At 34.3% G+C, this 19,837-nt stretch overlaps 1 protein-coding gene across 6 annotated transcripts in view; it reads left to right on the top strand.

Annotated features, from left to right (window-relative positions):
* LOC144372002 (lysine-specific demethylase 6A-like) overlaps window positions 1-19,837 on the top strand; it is a 197,716-nt gene that overhangs the window by 13,401 nt on the left and 164,478 nt on the right. For all 6 annotated transcript variants that reach the window (XM_078035390.1, XM_078035391.1, XM_078035394.1 and 3 more), the window contains one exon: window positions 1,366-1,474. In XM_078035390.1, coding sequence (XP_077891516.1) covers window positions 1,366-1,474 — 109 coding nt within the window. The remainder of the gene's footprint in view (window positions 1-1,365; window positions 1,475-19,837) is intronic.

Genomic DNA, 19,837 nt, shown 5'->3' with positions numbered 1-19,837 from the left:
TTATTGAGGAATTATATATTAAATTAGGTACTTACAAGCTTTTTGTTTGAAGTGTCTTTTTTATTCAAAGGAGGAAAAAAATGAAGGCATTTTATATGAGAAAATCTATTTTCTCATCTCAACAGACTCTTCTGAGTAAGATAAAATATTTGGATAGTAATAGGATATTATCTTTGTTCCTTTATGGGATAGTTTATCTTAGATGGTTTTTTAGAGGCATCACAGCTGGGAGTCTTCCTTAAAGTGTTCTCAGATCTAAGAAATCATGTATTTCCCATTTTAGTAGTCCCTTTGAAGATAAAACTTTTGTTTGATTTTTTTTTCTTTTGTTGTGTTGGAGATCAAACCCAGAGCTTTGTGCATGTGAAGCAAGCACTCTACCAACTAAGCTATATCCCCAGCCTGAACATGTGGTTCCTCAGACTTTTTTTTTTCATATAGAGAGAATTTTTTAATATTTTTTTTTTTTTTTTTTTAGTTTTTGATGGACACAACATCATTGTTTCTTGTATGTGGTGCTGAGGGCCCATAAGCATGCCAGGCGAGTGTGTTACCACTTGAGCCACATCCCCAGCCCCGCATGTGGTTCTTTAAGAGTTACTTTTCTCTGTTAAAAAAAAAAAAAGTATGAAACTGTATCTATGTGTATGGGGGCATGTAGTGTTGGAGCTTGAAATATATGAAGAGAAAGGTATGTTTTAAAACAGAAAGATTTATGTTATTCTAGAAGGTGATATAGTTTCTGACAAATTATAGCTGATGAATACAAATGGTAGTTGCTATTATTAGTCCATAGCAACTCTGAGAAGAGTGCATTGCAAATCACAAATATGAGTTATATTTGTAATTTAAAATTTTATAAATATTTTACTATGATCATCAAATTACTGAGTTTTTTATATGAAATTTTTGGAATATTTGTATGACATTTCATTTACAGCTGATCTCAATTTGAGTCACCATATTTCAAATATTCAAATATTCATATAGTTAGTGTCTACTGAGTTTTTAGTAAAGTTCTTTCAGTATCTGAAAGTAGTTTTGCTGTATGGACAAGGACTGAAGTAACAATTTAGATTTGCTACTTTTATAAAATGTTATTAAGGTGTTTCTAGACTGTTTTATTGGGCAGTTCTTTGTTTAGGTGGGAAGTCACTTACCTCATGACTGCTGGCTCCATTAATACTGGAAAAGCTGTTTTATTCAAGAGTAATGTGTTACTTCATCCCAACTTTTTGATAGAAAATGACATTTATTGATTGAGTTTGATTTCTTTAGTAATTGTAACATGTATGCTTTCTTTCAGGAAGGAAATGCTATCTAGGGTTTTATTGTTTTAAAAATGTTTATATTTTTCATTTCTAGGCTGTTCACTGCTACGAATCTTTAATATTAAAAGCTGAAGGAAAAGTGGAGTCTGATTTCTTTTGTCAATTAGGTCACTTCAACCTCTTATTGGAAGATTATTCAAAAGGTATGAAATTTTTTTCTCTTCCATTTTTTTTGCTTGATTTATGTTTGCATCATGTAATTGTAATGGTTTTGTTTTTTTTTTAACCAAGATCACTTCCTGCTGTCTTCTTACTCTCTTCTAAGCAGCTCATAACTTAATAAGCAATGAGAAAAAAAGAGTAGATGGAAATGTGAATTTTTTTGTACCTCAATGTAATTATTTAACGAACCTGATGATTCAGCAAAATTTATATAATATCCTATGTGTCTGTTGCTCTTTGTCCTTGTGAAAATTTATGTTCTTTTATCATAGTAGAAAGAGAACAAATTCAATATATATTTTTTATTATTTATTCTTTAGTTGTAGGTGGACATAATATTTTTATTTTATTTTTATGTGGTGCTGAGAATCTAATCCAGTGCCTCAGATATGAAACAGGTGCGTACCACTTGAGCCACATCCCCAGTCCTCAATATTTTTGTCTGTGTGTGCAAATGTAGAAATTTTGGGCAGCTGATGGTACAGCTCAGTTGGTAGAGTGCTTGCCTTGCATGCACAAGGCCCTGGGTTCAGTTCCTAGCATTACATACCTACACAAAACAAACGCAGATTGACTTTTAAAAAATTTCCATTTGGGGGCTGGGGCTATGGCTCAGTGGCAGAGCACTTGCCTGGCATATGTGAGGAACTGATTTCGATCCTTAGCACCACATATAAATAAATCATAAAGGTACATCAAGAACTAAAAAATATTAAAAATTTTTTTTTCCATTTTATCTGGGCATAGTAGCGCATGCCCATAATTCCAGCTGCCTGTAATTCCAGTGGCTAGGCTGAAGCAGAAGGATTCCAAGTTCAAAGCTCCTCTCAATAAAAGCGAGGTGCTGCTACTCAGTGAGACCCTGTCTCTAAGTAAAATATAAAATAGGGCGGGGGATGTGGCTCTCTGGCCAAGTGCTCTCCTCAGTATGCCCCTCTCAAAAATTTAGAAAAATTTAAAAGTCATAATCTTATTATTATAGACTAATAGGGATTCATAATTTCTTCTGAGCTTGGATTTTACATAAAACACATTTGTTTTTTAGAAATAGGTGAAAAAACATACCTTGAAATAATTATTTAAGATCTTTTATTTTATAGTATCAGATGATATATTTGTGTGTGTGTGTGTGTGTGTGTGTGTAGACTGGTGATTGAACTCAGGTTCAGTAGTTGCATGCTAGGGAACTATTCTATCCCTGAGCTCTGTCCCAGGCTCTCTCTCTTTTTTTTTTTTTTTTTGAGACAGGATCTCCCTGTGTTACCTATATTGGCCTTAAGCTTGTGATCTTGCCTTCTCAGCCTCCTGAGTAGCTGGGACTAAGATGTGTATCATGGTGCCTGATCCATTGTTCATTTAAGAAGCTAAAAACCACTTCAAACATTTTCTCCTTCATAGCAATATTCCTAGTAAACAAACATATAAAACTGTCTTATAAGCAAAAATATTTTATAACTTTTTTTGTTTTTTGATACTAGGGATTAAACCTAGGGACGCTCAACCACTGAGCATGCCTCAGCACTCTTTTGTATATTATTTAGAGACTGGGGCTCACTGGGTTGCTGGCTTTGAACTTGTTATTCTCCTGCCTCAACCTCCCCAGCCACTTGGTTTACAGGTTGTGCCACAGTGCCTTAATATTTTATAAGTTTTTGATGGAAATAAACATTTTGGTGGTAACATTATGACACTTCAGCAAATATGGTTAGTGGGAAGAAGAGTGGACTATTAAAAGTGGTTTTAGAGTTGGAGGCTAAGGTTGTAGCTCTGTGGTTGAGTGCTTATTTAGCATGCTTAACCACCTGGGTTCCACTACCAGTACTACATAAGGAAAAACTTAATATTTCCATCACAGTTCCCAAGAACAGCCCAAAAGAAAGAAGAAGTGGAAAACAAAACAAAAAACAAAAGAGGGTGTGCCTTTTGGAAATATGTATGTATGTTATAAGTAATATATTATTCTATATTACTTATAATATCAAATTTTATTAGTTATAATGCTGTTGGCCAAGAGAGTTCAGTGATAATGAGTCAACTTTATATATATGTATGTAAAATTTACATTAGTAAGATAATTTTAAACAAAACCACATAAGACAAGATTATGTATTAATCTGGTAATGAAATTTATATAGCTGAGATTTAATGGGAATTTAATCCTGTATTTCTTTTGATGAGGAATGATTTTTTAGTATTTGCTATAATTTAGTAATAACAGGAAAATGAAGAATGATGAACATGAAGGATGGTAGTCTATATGGATTTTCTTCATTGAGCATTGTAACTGTTTTTGGTTTTTGTTTTTTTAATATTTATTTTTTAGTTTTTGACAGACACAACATCTTTGTTTGTATGTGGTGCTAAGGATTGAACCTGGGCTGCAGGCATGCCAATACTTGAGAAATGTAATATGAAGGCTTCAGTGGCCCTTTATTAAAGAGAAGCAAGCATTGAAAAGAATTGTTTTTAGTTTTTGATGGACCTTTATTTTATTTATTCATATCTGGTGCTGAGAATTGAACTTAGTGCCTCTCACACATGCTAGGCAAGTGCTCTACCACTGAGCTACAACCCCAGCCAGAGAAGCAAACATTTTGATAAAAATCCTACTTGACTATTCTGCAGCATAAAAATTCTCAAAATTAAAAATTGGAGTTTACTTTGTTTCTGCTACTATTTTATGTTTTTTTTTAAAGACTTATAATCCTATATCTAAATCTTTATATTTAGAGTCTACATTAACATTTTAAAACATAATTCCTGTTTATTATTGTATTATGCAAAATATTATTGTGCATTTTTTTGTATATGTGTGTGCTGTTAAGATTACTGTATTGACATACCTTGCTAAGTTTTTCCCATATCCATAATTATTTTCATATCTTCAAGTATTATTGGCATTATGTCTAATATTTGTATAAGCTTTTTAATGCATAATATCAGATTGTTTTCTGGAAAGATTTTGGTCTATTGCTAAAACAAAGTAATTAATATTTACATTACCATATATGTATCAATTTTTTATGTGGTGAGTTTGAGAACACTTAAAATCTACTTTCTTAGCAGTTTTCAAGAAAATAATAATTGTTATTACCATATTAGTCACCATGTTGTGTAGATTTCTTGAATTTATTCTTCTTTACGATTCTTTTTTTTTTTTTAAGAGAGAGTGAGAGAGGAGAGAGAGAGAGAATTTTTAATATTTATTTTTTTTTAGTTCTCGGCAGACACAACATCTTTGTTGGTATGTGGTGCTGAGGATTGAACCCGGGCCACACGTATGCCAGGCGAGCGTGCTACCGCTTGAGCCACATCCCCAGCCCCTTGAATTTATTCTTCTTATCTCTGAAATTTTATATCCTGTGGCTAAAATATTCCCAGTGTGTTTTAAATTCCTTATTTGGAAAAGATAAAGAAAGATTTTTGAGGTGAAAGAACAAATAACTATATGTATAGCACCTTCCTCAATTTCTTTTTAATTTTCTTGTTTTATTTCCTTTTCTCTTTTTTACTTATGCTTTTTAAAAGATCAAAATTCAATGAGGTTGTTTTAGTAATACTTACAGTTAACTTGATTTTGATGGTTTTCTTTTGAATTTATTTTTTTCAGAATTGCACATTACAAATACATTGTTGATGTTTTTGCAATCATTTTAATATTTAAGAAGTATTATGTGTATTTAATCTGTTCTTATCCTGTAAGCCTAATGTGTGTTTTTGAGAGTTACTTGTTTGAGACGGATACTTGTTTTTCTCCCATTGGGTTGCTTTTTTTTTTTTTTTTATTTTAGTTGTCAATGGATCTTTGTTTTTTTTATTTATATATGTTGCTGAGAATTGAACCCAATGCCTCACACATGCCTGGGGAGCGCTACCACTGAGCCACAACCCCAGCCTTCATTGGGATACCTTTAACAAAAGTGGGGATGTTAGCTTATAGCAAACTAAAATAGAGGTAAAAGAGAGTATTTTTAGAAAGTAAAAGGTTGTTTAAAACTTAAAATTGGTTGCAAGGATTATCAAAACTGAAGTTTTCAATATCCATCACTATAAAACTGCTGGCTAGCTTATTTAGAATAGGAGACATAGAATATGTTAAGATTTTTCTGAAAATAAGTTGCCAGGATTGATGGAATAGAATGTATTCTTGAGAATTTATATAAGTGGGCTAAAAGATAACATAAGTTATGAGATGATACCTAAGATTTTAAAAGGGTTAATAATTTTTGGTAAATCATATGAGTTTTGAATTTTAACTTTGTTGATTGAAAATACAGTCTTACCACAATAGTCTCTTAATGACTTTATCTAGGAGCATCTTTTAATTAATAAGTATGGCAATGCTTTTATTTCCTGTACATATGGTCAGGTTTTGTAGTTTTTATATAAAGTACATACTCATTTTCCCTCATTAGCCTCTTAACATTAGGAGAGTTCATTCACAATATTATGAAGCAATATTGATAAATTATTAATTAAAGCCTCTGCTTGTATTTCCTTTATTTTTGCATATTGTTTTTTTTCTGTTCCAGAATCCCATCTGGTATAACTAATTACATGTTTATTTATGCTCTTCTTGGCTGTTGCCATTCCCTTAGATTCCCCTTACTTTTGATAATGTTCATAATTTTAAGCAGTGCTGATTAGGTATTTTGCAGAATTTTCCTTATTTGAGATCATCTGTTGTTTTTCTCATGATTAATCTAAGGTTAGGCATTTTTAAGGGAAAAATTATAGGTAAATTGAAATTTCATCATGTCATGTTTGAGCTGTATAATATCACTATGACTTACAAGTGTTTAAGTTAACTTTAATCACTGGCTGAGGTGGAGTTTGTTATGTTTTCAATTGTAAAGTTATTCATTTTTGCTGTATTCCACTCTGTATTCTTCTGGGGGAATATAGCCCAAGGGAGTTAATGCTCTGCCTCCTTGAGGGCAGAATATCTGTATATGTTATTTGGAATTATTCTGCATTATTTCTCCTTCAGTTATTTATCTCGTTAGTCAGAGGGGATTTACGGATAGCCATATTTGGAATTATAATCAAATATGTTATAGGATTTTCATGATGAAATTTGGCTATGAGGAATTTTCTGCCCTTTTGTCATCATTGAGGGATTTTTGAGTCTTAAAGTTTTGTTTTGTTTTGGTACTCAAAAGTTGCTTCTCTGGCTTGATAGATAACTCCTGCTCAAGAATCAGTTATTTCTTCAAGGAACTCCAGTTCTTTTTTTTCTTTTTTCTTTTGAGAGAATTTTGTAAAATACCTAGATCTGAATCCTAGATATATTTATTACTAGATATCATATATCTACCTATAAATATCATATATTTATTCTTATAAATATTAACATTTGTGTACATACCTCATAATATTTTTATGTGTAACCATCTCTTACTAGGGTAAATAAGAGTTTATAACATCTATAATTCTTTTTTTTTGTACCAGATATTGAACCTAGGGTGCTTAACCACCAGACCACATCTCCAGCCCTTTTTATGTATTTATTTGAAGACAAGATTTTGCTGAATTGCTTAGAGCCTCGATAAATCGCAAAGGCTGGCTTTGAACCCATGTTCAAATCATAGAATTGGCTTGTGTGTATAAAACTCCAACTAAAAAGTTTACTGGATGTAGAGTTTATTATTTTTTTATTTAAATTTTTTTTTTCATAATTAAAAATTTTTTAGTTGTAGATGGGCAGATGCCTTTATTTGTTTACTTTTGTGTTGTGCTAAGGATCAAACCCAGTACCTCACACATGCTAGGTAAATGCTCTCTCACTGAGCTTCAGCCTCAGTCCTGGGTTTGAGTTTCAAGAAACAACTCCGGGAAAATTTTTACAATTTTAATCGACACATAATTTTACCAAGTTACGGGATACAGTATGATAGTTTCATCCTTACATGTATTGTGTTTTCTCTATGAAATCAAGTTTTTTATATTATGTTTTTTTGTGTGGGGTATTAGGTTTGAACTTGGTGGCTCTAAACCCCTGAGCCATATCCAGCCATATTTGCTATTTTATTTAGAAATAGGGTATCGCTTTGCTGTTGTTGAGGCTGGCTTTTAACTCATGATGTCCTGTTTCAGCCTCCCAGGCTGCTCGGAATATGGATGTGTGCCTCTGCGCCTGGCTGTATTACATATTTGTGTGGGATCATGCAGTATTTTATGTGTATTACTTTTATCTTTTTCGATAATCCTCCATGTTCCTTCTTGTCACTTTGACATGATTTCCTTCTTTATTGTGTCTGAATAGTATTCTATTGTGTATATATTTCACATTTTCTTTACTACATATGTTGATAGGTCTATTCTATGTCTTGGCTTCTGTGAATAATGTTGAATGAATATGGGAGTGCACACTTTCAACTTACTGATTTCTTTTTCTTTGTGTATTTATCTAATAGTGTGATTGCTGTATTAAACGGTAATTTTATTTTTACTTTATTTTTAAAATTTTTTAGTTGTAGGTGAACACAAAGCTTTATTTTATTATTTATTTTTATGTGGTGCTGAGGATCAACCAAACACCTCACATGTGCTAGGCAAGTGCTCTACTGCTGAACCACAACCCCAGCCCCTTATTTTTAATTTTCTGAAGAACCTTCATATTGTTTATCTTAATGGTTTCGTGAATTTACATTCTCACCAATAGTATCTTCACTACTTGTTGTTGATAAATACACATTCTAACAATAAGATATCACCTCATTGTGAATTGTACTTGCATTTTCCTGATGATTAGTAATATTAAGCATTGTTTTTATATATTTGTTGAACATTTAGGTGTCTTTTTTGAGAAATGTCTTTTGATGACTTTTTTTTTAATGTTTATTTTTTAGTTATAGTTGGACACAATACCTTAATTTATTCATTTCTATGTGGTACTGAGGATCGAACCCCAGGTCCCTCACTTGGTAGGCAAGTGCTCTACCACTGAGCCACAACCCCAGCCCTCTATTGATTATTTTTACCTATTTTAAAATTTATTTTTAATTTTGCAATGGAGTTGAGTTGCTTATAAATATTAAATCTTTATCTGATGTACAATTTGCAATTTTTTCCTCTTATTCAGTTGCTTGTTTTCTTTGTGTAGAGGATTTTCAGTTAGTGTATTGTATTTCTATTTGTTCATTTTTCTTTTATTGGCTATGGTTTTCAGGTTAACCAAAACATCCTAACCTAATGTTGCTTTGGTTTTCTTTTAGTAATTTCATAATTTCAGGTCTTACATATAAAACTGTAATTCAATTATGTGGGTTTTTTTTTTACTTGTTTTTGCAGTATGGGTGATAGAACTAAGGGCTTCAAGCATTTTAGGATTTTTTTTTTCCTTGTGCTGTGAAAAATGGAGACTCTTTCATTTTAGTCATGTTAAGTCTTTCAGTTAATGTATGTGAAATAACTATTTATTTTGGGCTTCTTTAGTTTCTTAGTCTTTTTTTTTAACATAAAGATTTTTTTGGACACAATATCTTCATTATTTATTTTTTATATTGCTGAGGATCGAACCCAGAACCTCACAAGTGTGAGGCACGTGTTCTACCGCTGAACATATCCCTAGCCCCTAGTTTCTTAGTCTTCTTAGTATATTTCATGCACATTTTTACTAAATGTTTTGTTTACAGTATACCTAAGTATATCAGTTTTTGGTGAATATTTTTTTTTTTTGGTGTGTGTGTGTGTGTGTGTGTGTGTGTTTGTTCATTTGTAGTATTGTTAACATTAGTTAAATTTTGCAAATTGACCTAATATTATGAGATCTTATTGAACTTTTGTTAGTTTTAGGAGCTCTTTTTATAATTCTTTGGGAATTTTTTCCCTGATGTCATTTAATAATGACTGGAAATTGTTTAGTTTTGAAAAACGGAATAGTCAACACATATCCAACTGGCTTTTAGAAGGAAATTTTTTTTAAGTTGTTTATGGATTTTTATTTTATTATTTATTTATTTTTATGTGGTGCTGACAATAGAATCCAGTGCCTCAGACATGTGAGACAGGTGCTCTACCACTAAGCCCCACAGCCCCAGCTCTAGAAGGAAGTTTTTTAAAGTAGGAAAAGTATAAAAGAATCTGGGGTTAGAACTGGCTCTAGTCCCATGAAAGTTTATATTTCCTGAAGAAATATATGGGATAAACTATGAGTGAATGCTAGTTAACACACTAATTAAAGTTTCTGGCTAATTTTAATTTTGAGATGCCAGAGATTTAGCAGGAAATACAATAAAGAAAGAGTAGAGAGTTTATATGAAGGTCAAATCAAAATGCTTCTGTAGAGATAAAAGTAACTACCCTTACATCATTCCATTTGTACTATGTGGAGAGTAGAAACTTTGCCAGTTAGTGTTCGTTAGTTTATGTACATATTTTATTTTTAATACTGGGAATTGAACCCAGGTGTGTTCATTTTTATTTTATTTTTGAGACAGGGTCTTGCTAAGTTGCTGAGAGTCCCACTAAATTGCTGAGGCTGACGTTAAACTTGAATCTTTATGTTTCAGCCTTCCTAGTTGGCAGAATTACAGGAATGTGCCACCATACCTTCAGTACATTTAACTTTATTATGTTTTTTAATTTGTGCATGTTTGCGGTATTGGGGATTTAACTCAGTGGTGAGATATATATGTATGTGCATATAGTAATTCTAGGAATTGAACTCAAGGGTACTCTACAACTCAATTACATTCTCAGGCTTTTTTATAGCCTGTTTTATTTTGCAATGTAGTCTTTCAGTTGCCAACCAAAACTGGCCTCATTGGCAATTCTCCTGCTTTAGCCTCCTGAACAATTGGGATTATAAATGTTCCCCATCATGCCTAGCTTCTAATACTATCTTTTTCAAAACCAAGAATTTTACTTTTTTCCTCCTCTCTATTTTTTTTTATTAGGATGTTTTGTTGCATATTTCTACGTGGACATAATATAATAATATACTTTGGCCATCGTCATTCCCCAGTATTTCTTTTTTCTTCTTCTGGCCTCTTTCTGTATGTTATTGATCTTCCTTTGATTTTTTTAAGATTTCTTGCCGACCTTTTTTTTCCTTTTCTTCTATAGCTTCCACATATGAGAGACTGCATGAAACCCTTGATCTTGTGAGTTTGACTTATTTTACACAACATAATGATCTCAAGTTCTACCCATTGTCCTGCAATTGACATAATTTTCATATTTAATTATAGCTGAATAGAACTTCGTTGTGTATACACCACTTTTTATTTATTCATTCATCTGTTGATGGTCACTTTGGTTAAGACCACAGTGCAACTATAAATGTGAGTGTGCATCGATCTGTATTATAATGACTATAGTAGACTATATATTTAGAATAAATACCAGCAGTAATATAGCTAAGTCATATGATGATTTCCTGCTTGGTCTTTTGAGGAGCCTCCTTACTGATTTCCATAGTGGTTGTACTAATTTACTATCCTAGCAACAGTGTAAAAGTGTTCCCTTTTACTCCATTTTTTCTCCAGAATTTATTATTATTTGTATTCTTAAAGGCGGGCATTCTGACTAGAATGAGATTTACTAGTGTAGTTTTGACTTGCATTTTCCCAGTTGCTAATGATTTTGAATATTTTCTTTCATATAGTTGTTGGCCATTTGTATTTCTTTTAACAACTGTCTGTTTAATCATTTGCCTATATATTTTTGTTTTTTCGGTACCACAGATTGAACTCAGGGGCACTTGACCACTAAGCCCCATCCTAGCCCTATTTTTATTAAGTTGCATAGCACCTCACATTTGCTCAGTCTTGTCTTTGAACTTTCAATCCTCCTGCGTCAGCTTCCTGAGCCCCTGGGATGACGGTATGCGCCACCATGCCCAGCATTGCATATGTATTTAAAAAAAATTTTTTTAAAAAAATGTTGTAGATAGACATAATACCTTGATTTTATTTTATTCTTTTTATGTGCTGCTAAGAATTGAACCTAGCACGTCATACATGCTAGGCAAATGCTCTTCTACTGAGCCATAACGCAGCCCTTGTACATTTATTAATTGTCATTTTTTCTTTTATTTTTTGGTGTTTTTGAGTTCTTCATATATTTTTAATAGTAATTCTCTGTCAGAAGAGTAGATAGGAAAGATTTTTCTCATTCTGAATATTCTCTTTTACTGTTTTGTTTCCGGTGTGTAGAATCTTTCTAATTTAATGTCATAAAATTTATTAGTTGTTGACATTACTTTGTGAGTTTTATTCCTGAGGTTTATTTCCAAATTTATTTCTATTGAGAAAGTTGTTGTCTCTGCCTATATGCTGGAGTATTGATTATATGTTTCCTTCTAGGAGTTGCACAATTTCTTGTAATTCTTAGGTCTTTGATCTATTTGAAGTTGACTTTTGTGCAGGGTGAGGTGTAAGAATCTAGTTTATTTCTTCTATATATGAATATCCAGTGTTCCTTGGCACCAGTTGTTAAAAAGGTTGTCATTTCTCCAATAATGCTTTTCGTACCTTTCTTACGGATCAGAGTACTGTACATGAGTTAGTTTTTCTCTGGGTCTTTTGTTCTGTACCAATGGTTTATGTCTCTATTTTTATGCCAGTTCCATGAAGTTTTTGTTATATAACACTGTAGTATAATTTTGAGGCCTCCAATATTGATTTTTGGCTCACAATACTTTGACTATTTGGGGTCTTTTTTTATTCTCAATGAATTTTAGCACTCTTTTTTCTTTTAAATTTCTTTAAATAATGTTGATATTTTGATGGAGATTGTATTGAATTTGTATATTGTTTTTGGTAGTATGGTCATTTTAATAATATTAGTTCTATCGGGCTGGGGATGTGGCTCAAGCGGTAGCGTGCTCGCCTGGCATGCGTGCGGCCCGGGTTCGATCCTCAGCACCACATACCAACAAAGATGTTGTGTCCGCCGAGAACTAAACAATAAAATATTAAAAATTCTCTCTCTCTCTCTCTCTCTCTCTCTCTCTCTCTCTCTCTCTCTCTCTCTCCCCCCCTCTCTCACTCTAAAAAAATAAATAAATAAATAAATAAAAATCTGCCTGTATTTAAAAAAAAAAATATTAGTTCTATCTAATATTGAATGTGGGAGGTCTTCAATTTCTTTTTCAGTGTTCCATAATTTTCATTGTAAAGGTCTTTCACTTTCATTGTCATTTATTCCTAGGTTTTTATTCTTTTTTTTTTAATATGTTTTTAAAAATTTTAGGTGGACACATTATCTTTTTGTTTATGTGGTGCTGAGAACCAAACCCAGTGCCTCACGCATGGTAGGCCAGCACACTACCACTTGAGCCACATCCCCAGCCCAGCTTTTATTCTTTTTTGAACTTAATGCCCCAGTCAGGCTTGGCACAATTCAGGAGCCACTTGTCAAAAGAAACTAACTTTATTTTTAGAACTACAAACACCAAACAAAACAGCTCCTCAGGAAAAAACCCTCAGAGCCCAACTGCCACCACCTGCTTCCACAAGCCTCTCCCCCACCCAAGCCTCACCACCTCCCACAATCCTCCTGCTCTTGAGGCCGATTGGCTGGGATGCATGGGCGGAGCCAAAGAAGTCCCCCAAAGAGCAGCTCAGTGGTCTGAAATGGCAGGGAAACAGCCCAATGAACATCACCTCAGAGGAACCAATCAGCTAGATGTTGCTGGGGCCGCTGTGAGCCAATCATCAGCTTTTCAGTCTGCAGGGCGGGGAAACAGCCCAATGAACATCACCACAGAGGAGCCAATCAGCTAGATATTGCTGGGGCCGCTGTGAGCCAATCATCAGCCGGCAGCTGGAACTTTGCTGGGGCACCTTTGGCTGTGGCTCTCAACATCTCCCCCTCTGTGTTTAGACAACAAGCATGTGGCTTAGGGACCGGGCCTGCCTTAGGTTGTCCAATAGTACATATGGTCCTTACCCGTCTTCGGTAAGGGCTTCAGCCTCCTGTCTTAGGTTGGTACCATTGTAATTGTATCTTACCCCTAATTGACTACCAGTCCAGTATACAGCCACACCTGTGGAGAGGTCTTTGTCATGACAAGCAGAAGGGAGGAAGATACACCAAGCCAATTGACGGCTCTTGTTGGAAAAATTGTACCACCGATGACATCATCAGCAAAAATACCCTAACACTACCACAAGTTGCTGCACCAACAGATACTTCACAAAGCATTCAAGTGAGTTTACAATGCATACAAGTGACACATAGTTTAGGCAAGTTCTGCAAGCAGTTCAGTGATGGCTATTGCAGAAACTGTAGATTAGTTTTATTTTTGTCTTCACCGGCACTGGGATGAAGATAGGAATTCTGGCAATAATGGCTAAAGAAAAATTTATGTAACATTCCAAAAGGCACTAAAAGAAAACAATTTTCTTAACAATTTACATTATCTTGAAGAGAATTATTAAATATAATGAAAAGAAAAGGTGAAAGTAAACAAACATATCTGTTAACCTCCTTTTTTGTTTACATATTAAAACAATTCTTAACAGTTATTTACCTAATTTTTTTTAAAAAAAAAAGAGAGGGGAGAGAGAGAGAGAATTTTTTAAATATTTATTTTTTAGTTCTCGGCGGACACAACATCTTTGTTTGTATGTGGTGCTAAGGATCGAACCCGGGCCGCACACATGCCAGGAGAGCGCGCTACTGCTTGAGCCACATCCCCAGCCCCTATTTACCTAATTTAAATTAAACCATTTAAGTCACGTGAATAAAAAAAAATATTTGGATCCATTTTTTCATGAGCACTCATCATATATGATATATGGACATACATACATTCAAACATATAACACAAAACACAAGTGTGCACACATAATATACTACATACAACACATAACATAATAGTACAGGCCTTATAACTTTTAACAGGTGAAATCTCCATTGCAATGTTTAAAAACTCAATAGTCAAAAAAAAAAAAAAAACAATAGAACTGATCAGCAAAACATTCACCTAGGTCTGTATGAGCTCAAAAAACAAAATAGAACTTCATGATATGGGAAAGGGCAATAATAAGATAGATATTGAAAAAAACATCCTGGTTCTGTCGCAGATGTAAGGATAGCCAAATTGGAGTTTTGGATATCAGCTGTTGTGGATTTGAGTCAAATCATCTTCTTGGTCTGTAGAAATCGCTTTAGTTCATCTCTCTGGAATCCAAATCGGCTGCTGTTCTCCCTGTGGAAACACAAAAATAGGCCCCCAACTCCAGACAATCACTGGGTCAGAACTTCAGTTAATCTCTCTGGAATCCAAATTGTCTGCTGTTCTTCCTCTGGAAACACACAAACAGACCCCCGACTCCAGACAATTACTGGGTCAGGACCTTTCCATTGTCCTGTTAGAATATCTTTCCAAAGTACCTTGGGCTTATGTACATTTTTTGGACACATATACCTTTCTGCAGCACTAAGTCCTGATGAATCCAAATTTAAAAAGTTTAGAGTAAAAAGAGTTAAATTTATCTTTGGGGAATATATACCCCTTCCTAATTCTGTCTTTTTGCTTTAATAAGTACATTTTAATAGTTTGATGAGCTCTTTCAACTATGCCTTGTCCCTGTGGATTGTATGGGATTCCTGTTATATGAGTAATGCCAAATGATGAGCAAAACTGTTTAAAAGAGGTAGAAGTATAACCAGGGGCATTATCTGTTTCTAACTGTTTTGGAACGCCCACAGTGGCAAAATTTTGTAAGCAGTGAGCTATAACATCTTTAGTTTTTTCTGTGGCATGAAGGGAGCCCATCAAAAATCCAGAAGAAGTATCAACTGTAACATGCAAATATTTTAATTTTCCAAATTCTGGCAAGTGTGTGACGTCCATCTGCCAAATATGGTTAGGTATCAATCCTCTAGGGTTGATTCCAAGATTAACTTGTGGTAAAAAGGTCACACAATTTTGACATTGTTTTATTATTTGTCTAGCTTGTTCCTTAGTTATTTTAAAACGTTTTTGTAAAGTATTAGCATTGACATGGAACCTTTTATGAAAATTTATAGCTTCTTCTAGTGTAGAGAAAATATGTATGTCATGTGTAGTTTTTTCTGCTAGATCATTGCCCCAACTAAGGGCTCCAAGCAATCCTGTATGGGCCCTGATATGTCTTATAAAGAATGGATCTTTTCTGTCCCAGATTGGACTTTGTATAGTGGAAAGCAAAGAGAAAACAGTAGAAGAAGGGGAAATCCTACCAGCATCTTCAAGGGATACTATAGCATTAACTTTATACTGACTATCAGAAAATAAATAAATACAGAATCTTTAAACATCACAAAAGCTTGTAATACTGATTAAGCTCTACCTTTTCAGCTGGATGGTTGAGTACTAAAAATGTAAAAGTTTGATCAGGTGTAACTATTGCTGCTGTACCATTATTTGACCCATCAGTGAATATATTTGGAGCATTCATGATAGGTGTTTTTCTTGTCGTTTTTGGAAAAATTACAGGATGCAATGACCAAAAAGACAATAAAGGATTAGATGGTAAGTGGTTATCAAATGAAACATTAGATTTGCACATGCTTATTGCCCAAGTATTTAACTCATTAGCTAATTCATCAATTTGATTCATAGTATATGGAGTAATAATTTTATGGGGAGAAATTCCAAACACTGCCTTTGCTGTTTTTATTCCTGAGTATTCATTGTCCTACAGCCTCAGGATACCTAGTAAGAATAGTGTTAGGAGAATAAGGTAAATGTATCCATAATAATGGACCTTCTTGCCAAAATACTCCTGTAGGAATATTTTTTGTTGGTAGTACAATAAATAATACAGACAAACATATCAATTCTATCCAAATGCATATTTTCCATATATGTTTCAATGATTTTTAATGCCTTTCTTACTTCAGGCGTTAACATTTGGGGTGAATTTGGATTTGATGGACCTTTTAGAATATCAAATAAAGGTCTCAATTCTCCTGTTGGAATACCTAGATAAGGCCTTTTCCAATTTATGTCTCCTAATAACTTTTGAAAGTCGTTAATTTATTTGAGTTGATCTACTCGTATTTGAATTTTTGGTGGACGGACCATGATTGAGGATAATAGAACTCCTAAATAATTAATTGGAAAATTTAATTGTACTTTATCTATTGCTATCTCTAGATTATAATTTTTTAATAAGTTTGTAAGTGTGGCATAACATTCTAGCAATGTGTTTTTAGCTTTGTGTGCTAATAATACATCATCCATATAGTGAAGTATTTGAAGTTCAGGATTTTGATTTCTAAGTGGCTGGATTACTTTGTTAACATAAATTTGACACATAGTTGGGCTGTTAGCCATCCCTTGAGGGAGTACTTTCCATTCATATCTCTGATCAGGACCTTCAAGATTCAGTGCAGGGATAGTAAATGCAAAACGTGGACTATCCTCAGGATGAATTGGAATTGAAAAATACCAATCTTTAATATCTATAACTAAAACATACCAAGTTTTTGGCAAAGCAGAGAATTGAGGAATCCCCGATTGAGCAGGTCCCATAATGACCATTTCATTATTAATGGCTCTTAAATCTTGTAATAATCTCCATTTACCAGATTTCTTTTTGATGCCAAAAATGGGAGTATTATGGGGAGATACAGAAGGTTGTATATGTCCTTCCGCTAATTGTTGTTTGACCAGATCATGGGCTACTTGTATCTTTTCTTTGGTCAAGGGCCACTGAGGAACCCATACTGGTATTTCTGATTTCCATGTAATTTTTATTGTCTCAGTGGCCCTTTGTGAAAATCCAACCCATGTCTGTCTGTTCCTTGATCTATTTGTATTGGTGCTGCTATACCTTGTTTTTGTTTTTCAAATCTTTTTCCTTTCCTAAATCTTTGTCTAGCCATAATAGTGGGTGCATTTTGATTGATGTTATTTGTTAATGTCAAACGTAATTGATCTAGGACATCTCGTCCCCATAAATTTACGGGAAGATGATTCACCGCAGAGGAGCCAATCAGGTAGATGTTGCTGGTGCCGCTGTGAGCCAATCATCAGCCGGCAGCTGGAATTTTGCTGGCAGTTGGAAGTTTGCTGGGGCCTCTTTGGCTGTGGCTCTCAACAATTATGAATGGGGATTATTTTCCCAATTTTTTTTTTTGTCATCAGATTCATCATTAATATATAGGAAAGTTATTGAGTTTTGTATGTTGACTTTTTTCAATCTGTTGCTTTGCTGAATATTTTTATTAGCTCTAGCAGTCTTTTCATGGAGCTTTTTGGATTGTTTCAGTATAAAATCATATCATCTACAAACAGTGATAATCTACTTCCTTCTTTATTAAATACTTTATATTATTTTCTTATTTGCTTGCAATGGTCAGAATTTCTAATACTAGATTAAATATGAGTAGTAAGAGTAGACATCCTTGTTTTGTTCCAGATTTTCAAGGCTGGGCTTTCAGTTTTTCCTCATTCAATATGATATTGGATTTGAGTTTGTCGTGTGCGACTTATTTGATGTTAAGATTGTTTACTTCTGATCCTACTTTCTTAAATGTTTGTATCATAAATGGGTGTTAGAGGCTTTCTTTGCATCTGTTGTGATGACTGAGTGATTTTTGTCTTCAGTTGTGTTATTGGGATGAATTATGTTTAAATTGCATATGATAAACCATCCTAGGATAAAACTAAATTGGTCATGTAGCACAATCTTGTTAATATATTATTGAATTTTATTTGCTAATATTTTATTAAGGGGCTGGGGATGTGGCTCAAGTGGTATAGCGCTAGCCTAGCATGCGTGCGGCCCAGGTTCGATCCTGTGCACCACATACAAACAAAGATGTTGTGTCCACCGAAAACTAAAAAATAAATATTAAAATCTCTCTTTCTTAAAAAAATTTTTCTTTTCTTAAGGAATTTTGCATCTAATTTCATCACGGATGTTCATCTGTAGTTTTCTTTACTCTATGTTCTTATCTAGTTTTGTTATGAATGTTGATATGGGCTTCAGAGAATGAATGTGGAAGTGTTTCCTTCCTTTCTATTTTACGGAATAATTTGAGGAGCATTGACCTAAATTCATCTTTACAGATCTGGTAGAAGGGGGTTTCAGGATGGCAGAAATCCGAAAGTCACTTTCTTCACTGCTCTGTGGTTATGAAGCCAAGAAAGCAGACAGGCAGCTTCTCAGTAAGATGGGTGAATTGGAACAAAAAGGTGCAGGGGTGTGAGGACTTTACTGGAATTTAGTATTAGACCCTGAGGACTCAGGCAGTTAGATGAAAGAAAATAAGAAAAAAATCTACAGTGCTATAGCTGTTGCTATGGTTGGAGGAACCAGCCACAATTAGTCTCTCCAGGAGCACAGTGGAGAGATGTGGTAATTAAAGAAGTCTGCATATTTAGGAGGACTGAGGTGTGTCTGGGTACAGAGAGTTTAGAAATCAAAGACACTCCCCTGGGGCTGGGTGGTACTATGCTAGCCTAGCATGCATGAGTCACTGAGTTAGATCCTCAATGCTTGGCACTACATAAAAAAACAAGCTAATAACTGAAACTAAAGATACATAAATAATAAATATTTTTAAAAAAGACATTCCCCCACTAAACTAAAAGAGGCTCTGCACAACACCCTTTTACAGGAAAGAAACTGCCATCTCAGTTGATGGCACATGGAGGTCAGAGGAAAGAACCACTGCAGCATAGGGACTTGGCAGCTGTGGAAGGCGAGTCCTGGCAAATCTAACTGAACAACATAAAGTATGACCAAGAAAAATTAAATGTGAAGAGAGATTTACATAGGGGACAACTGGTCACAGAAACCCACCTTGCTGTCCCCCTTCTTCTGTAATCTGGCTGCTTGCAGGACTGGGGAGAGAGACTTTCCTAGCAGAATTTGAAATGGTAGGGGCAGGAGAGCATGAGTTTAGACCCATCCTGGAACCAGATTTGGGGTCTGCAGGTGAAGCATTGGACTAAGAATTGGTTTTCCTCAACATGAGTGGAACTCATGGGAGTTCTTCCAGCATGCAACAGCAGGCAATTCATAGGATCTAGAGGTGTGCTGATTTAGAATCTTCAGACCAGCTGACCTCCAGCAAAGAGCCTGGAGCTTACCAAGCCTAAACACCCCTTCCAGGAGTTCTGCCTATAGATTTTCTCTCATTCTTATCAACCCCACACCTTCAGAACAGTTTTTCCCTTCAGCTGAGAAGGGAAACTGCGAATCTTATGGATATCAATAGAAATTTTCAGAGATTTAAATTTTTTAACTTTATATATATATTTTCTCCCACTTAACTGTTTCCTTGCATCTTTTTTTTTTCTGCTAACAGCCAATCTGTATTGTTCTCCCTTTCATCTTGCTTTGTTTTTTTACTTCTGTCCTCTCTCCTCCTCCCTCATAATCATCATATCC

This window comes from Ictidomys tridecemlineatus, chromosome Y (assembly GCF_052094955.1).
Source record: "Ictidomys tridecemlineatus isolate mIctTri1 chromosome Y, mIctTri1.hap1, whole genome shotgun sequence".
NCBI lineage: Eukaryota > Metazoa > Chordata > Mammalia > Rodentia > Sciuridae > Ictidomys > Ictidomys tridecemlineatus.
Note: the sequence above shows the minus strand (reverse complement) of the source record. Positions and strands in the feature narration are given on the sequence as shown.